Genomic DNA, 5,403 nt, shown 5'->3' on the forward strand with positions numbered 1-5,403 from the left:
AAAAAAAAAAAAAAATAGAATTAAATTATCATATTAAAATAGAAATAAATAATAGATATTGGTAAATCATGAAAAAAAATATGATAAGAAATATATTTACGATAAAATATTGTTATACTTTAACTAAGAAATTAATCGGCAAGTAATATTTACAAGAAGACAAGACTCTTGACGGTAATCTAATTAAATAGACTGTAAAATTAATAACATCAAAGTATTTCCATAATCATCGACTTCAACATCGCCGATGAGTTTTATTATAGAGCAAAGCCCTGCACTTAACTCGAGCGTTAATACTTTATATTCGATACTTTCTGCTCTGTTCTGCTCTGCTCAGCTCAGCTCTGCTCTGAAACTTTGCCTTGTTCGAGAATAGATCATTATGTTTAGTCTCGAAATAATAGAACACGACATAATTAACAAGTCGGCTCAGAATATCGCGTCTTTATTATCTCCGACATGAAAAATATCTACACCCGTTATTTTTTTCTTTCTTTCTTCATAAATAAGTGTAAAAAAAAATAAAAAAAAGGAAAAAAAGAAACGAAATGACAATAAATTTTTATTTAAAATTCGACGTGTTTTTTTTTCAATATTTACTAATTAACAAAAATATACAGACAATTTAATTTAATATGATTATTATTTTTTTTTTAGGATAATAAATTGTACATGAAATTTACAGTGTTAATGATTATTAATATGAAATTTATATTTGGAAATATCAACCCTTAGGATATGTCAGTAATTAATTTTGCGCGATGGAAATAATATTACGAAATTTGAAAAAGAAAATTACTAAATATAATAATTATATATTAAATTGTAATCACACACAATAATATTAATACGTTATTATCAAATATTTAAGCTTCGAATATTTGATGATACATTTATTTTAAGATAAAACAATATAACAAAATTAAAAGGGAGAAAAAAAACAAAATAAATACACGAATATATTACTTGAAAAAAAAAAAAGTTATGATTATAATTATAAGAATTCAAAAGAAATTTATAAAAATATAATATAACAATGTTAAATAATATTAAATCGTAAAATATTTCGCGAATGTGCTTCCAAAAGAAATGAATTGAACGATAAAGAAAAATATATTCGTGAAAATATGATATGAACGTTATGGAGGTTTAAGAGAATTCTTCTTCTTCTTCTTTATGAAAAAAAAGGAGAAAAAAAAGCAAGAAAAAAAGAAAAGAAAGGGATGACAAAAATCGTATACTCGTCTCTAAAACAGCTGACGCGAGCGAGTAGTAATGCGAGTGAGTGGCTCAGACAGACAGCACGAAGAACATCATCCCCTTTAGAAAAAGAGAAGGGGCTCCAGACAGACGAACACCCTCCGGGCAACACCCTACCAACATCCCCCGCATCCCACTTCAATGTCGGCCGTTCCATCGCCATAGCAACCCCGTTGGATTCAGTAGGCATCCTAAGCAACCATTTCAACCCCTTTCCACTTCCCCCTTTCTACCACCCCTTCCCTTTTACAATCCTCTTCTTTTACTTCTTCTTTTTTTCTTTCCCTCTGATCGCTTTGGGATCTTGTGGCTACAGATTTACACCGAAACACTTCTCTTTTTATCTTATTTTTATTTTAGAAAAAAAAAAAAGAAACAAAAGAACCAGTAAATCTTTTTCGTGATTCTCGCGATTCCACATTGAAATCTTTACAGTATTTATAAATATGATAGAATCCAAAAAATGATGAACGTGTTAACATTTTCACGAACACACTTCCCTGTAATATATATATATATATATATATAGATTTAGTATGAAAAGAATAATAAATTGAAACGATAATTGAATCGATACTGCAAATTATACGTAAATAATACACACGCAATAATGAAATCCAATTATAATAAATGCAAAAACTCTTGAACAAAGTATTGATAAAAAATTAAAAATCGACGAATAGTTTTCTATAATAATATGAAAAAGTTACTTATATTTAATTTTGATATTATAATTTGTATTATACTCTCACCGTGAAAGCTTGTCGAGTTAGATATAAACTGAATAAATTAATACGGTGTAAGTAAGTAGTCATGTATGATTCTTTCGTATCTCGTCAGAGGAGTCAACGAGCCTAAGCACACGCACGATCAAAGGTTTTCTACGAATTGTTTCTTCATTTATTCGATTATCTCAAGTGTATCGAATTCACGAGGACACGAAGGAGTAAATTGTGCGTTACTTTTTGCGAGCGAGGATTATTTAAAGATCACGTTGAATCGTTGAATTTCTTCAGTTTTCATTCGTCCTCGTCGTTTCGCAGTTCGTATGTTGGAAAAAATATATATTTTCTTCTTGAATCTCTAAGAAGAGTTAACTTAAAATATAATTCGTTTAAAACAAAATGTGCTGTTTTTCCATAGGAATTCAAATTTTTCTTTTAATTTTCTCGTCATCGGTCGTTTTAATTATCGCTCAGGATACTAACGTCGTACCATATTTTCCTAACAAAGAAAATAATTCTAGTTTGGAATTTGTTGGAAAGATAATCGACTCGACTTTTCATCCGGATTCTACACAGGCTTCTTCGGTTCATATATCTCAGCAACTTTTACCACCGAGTTATTATCTTCCTGGTAAAAACTTCATTTTACTTTTTTAATATCATAGATTGATAAAGAAACTAATAAATTAAAAATAAAAGAAAGAGATATAGTAATTTAATACAATAACACAATAAATATTTAATTTCAAATCAATTATACGTCTACTATAATTATCATTTCTCAATAAATTAAATTGTTAATAATTATTCAGCTAATTTGTATAAATTCAAAATATACGTTTTGGATGATAAATAAATATTATCATTTAATTAAAGAATATTCTGATATTTATTAAAATTACCGAGCTTATAATTATTATTATTATTAATCGATCAATATTTAACATATAAAATTAAATATTCATTCGCCCAGTGTCTCTCTTCCTTTTTTCTTTTTTCTTTCTTTTATCGCATGTTAAAATTAATTTATAATAACAAAATTGTAATCATGATTTAAAAAAAAAAAATAAAAATAAAAAATATACCCGCCGAATGATTTAATCAAAAAAATATTATTATTATTATCGGCCGAGATGAGAACAAACCTTGCTGTTATTTTTTATAATAAAAAATAAGATAGACTTTTTCTCATAATTAATATGAATTTAATCAGCATTGCAGCCACCAATCGTTCATCACCGAAGCGAGAGTTTACCTTACGCCTTTGAATATCCAAACATTGGTTACCCAGTTGTGCAAAATGTAGAACATGCGATAGCACCACCAACTTCTAAACAACTTGTGATAGTCAGCTTCATTGGTTTGCTCTTGTTACTTGCTATCATTCAAAACACATTAGTTTCTTCTAAAAGAAAAGATGCATTGATAGATGTAATTCCATCCAAACGTAAACGCGACGTTCATTCTACTTACGATTTTCATAATGTTGTTAGTAAAATTAATTGCTTATATTTTACATTAATTAATTAATTATATATTATACGAGTTTTTTCTTTAAATTAAAATCTAAATGTTTCTATTTTAATTTAATAGACACCAGAAGAAGAAATTGTGCTAAACGATGACGCACGTGTACGTTGCATTCAAAGAACAATTTGTTTAGAAAATCATAAATTATTTCAAGATCTTGGCTTGATTGGAAAATTACTCGGTAAATATTTGACGTAAGTGTCATAGGTTTTTTTTTATCTCTTTTTTCTATGATAAGATGAGATAATATAAGATTTAATTAGTATCTTTATTTATATAAAAGATACTGATTTGTCCGAATATTCCGATATATTAGATAATCTGTTGATTAGAATAAAAAATGTGTATTATAATTACAGAAGGAACGTTGAAAAATCAGTTCAATCGTCAACAGGATGGGATCGATTGATCGATGATGCAGGATCGGCTGGAATACGTGGTGAAAATTGTGATCTTTTGTACAGGGATTGCGACGTTCCCATAAATATTCTATCATCGAAAAGAAAGAACAAATTTGACTCGAAAGAAGTTACACATAATACGAATTCTAACTAATATAATAATCGATATAAAAAAATCATCGATTATTATTAATTTAAATAATATCTGCGTAAAAAACTCGTTCACACATAATCCACGAATATTTTATATCTTTCATATATTACTCGTAATTAATTAATTCATTCATTATTATTATTATTATCATTTCTTTTTCTTCTCTTTTTTTTTTTCTTTTTTTTTTAAATTTGTGATAGGAATTGTACTAATAGTAAGATTTTGTATGGCGAAATGAAAGGCGAGCGATATTAATGACTTTTAATTTTAATTACAATATGCTGAATTGTGTTTTTTTTTTTTGTTTTGTTTTTGTATTGTTCTTTATCCGCTACAAACATCGACATCTAGCCTGAACTATTTTGAAATAGCAGTCCGCTCTATACACACACAATTTTATACTTTCTCTCTCTCTCTCTCTCTCTCTCTCTCTTTCTTTCTTTCTTTCTTTCTATCTTTTCACTTTTGCCGTTCCCTTTTTCATTCTCACTCTCACACACTCAATCATTCTCTCTCTCTCTCCCTCTCTCTCTCTCTCTCTCTTCCTCTTTCTCTCTTTAGTTCACGGAATTATAAAAAAATATTAAATTACGAACAAAACGATAGAGACAAAAATGATCCTTCATCTTCCCGTTTTTTTTTAGTTGGTTTGTTGTGTTTTTTTTGTGTGTGTCTGTGTATATCAATTTTTCTTTTATTTATTAATTGTTTATCTTCCACTTTGATTATTCGTAGTAATTAATTACTCAACATTTTTTGTCTCTCTCTCTCTCTCTCTCTCTCTCTTTCTTTCTTTCCCTATCTCTTTCTTTATCTTTTTCTTATTCTTTCCTTCCTCCCTCTTCTTCCCCACTTCATCCACATTATCCATCGTCGTCCGTGAACTAATCGATATTATGTAATAACGCTATTCCATTATTATTATTAACATTAAGGCATTACATATTATTTATAAATTCACCTTGTCGCGTACGCCGCCATTTCCTCTTTTTTTCTTCTTTTTCTTTTTTTTTTTTGCTCTTGCGTTTTATTTTTTTTATTATTTTTTTTTTTTTTGCATTTAAATCATATTCCATTAAATTTAAATTCGTTCGGTTTTTCTTTTTTTTTAAATTAATTTTTATTATTAAATATATCTCACAGTTAAAAAAAAAAAAAAAAAAAAAAAAAAAAAAAAAAAAAAAAAAAAAAAAAGAAAAAACATGAGAAAAATTAAAATCAAATGAAATTAATAAAAATTAATAATAAAACGACAAAGTAGACGAACGAAACTTTTCTACATCATGTTTGCAAATATGTCCAATGATATAAAAAAAAAGGAAAAAAAAAAAAA

The 5,403-nt window shown here is 27.4% G+C and overlaps 1 protein-coding gene across 1 annotated transcript in view; it reads left to right on the forward strand.

The window, feature by feature from the left end:
• Window positions 1–4,507, forward strand: part of LOC106787540 — an 11,458-nt gene extending 6,951 nt beyond the window's left edge. Inside the window, exons 2-5 of the mRNA XM_014749963.1 lie at window positions 2,404–2,616; window positions 3,199–3,473; window positions 3,579–3,709; window positions 3,875–4,507. Of these exons, the coding sequence (XP_014605449.1) occupies window positions 2,404–2,616; window positions 3,199–3,473; window positions 3,579–3,709; window positions 3,875–4,070 (815 nt within the window). The 3' untranslated portion in view covers window positions 4,071–4,507. The remainder of the gene's footprint in view (window positions 1–2,403; window positions 2,617–3,198; window positions 3,474–3,578; window positions 3,710–3,874) is intronic.
• The last annotated feature ends 896 nt before the right edge of the window (window positions 4,508–5,403 follow it).

Source organism: Polistes canadensis, unplaced genomic scaffold (assembly GCF_001313835.1).
Source record: "Polistes canadensis isolate GaletaPanama2010 unplaced genomic scaffold, ASM131383v1 scaffold_104, whole genome shotgun sequence".
Taxonomy (NCBI): Eukaryota; Metazoa; Arthropoda; class Insecta; order Hymenoptera; family Vespidae; genus Polistes; species Polistes canadensis.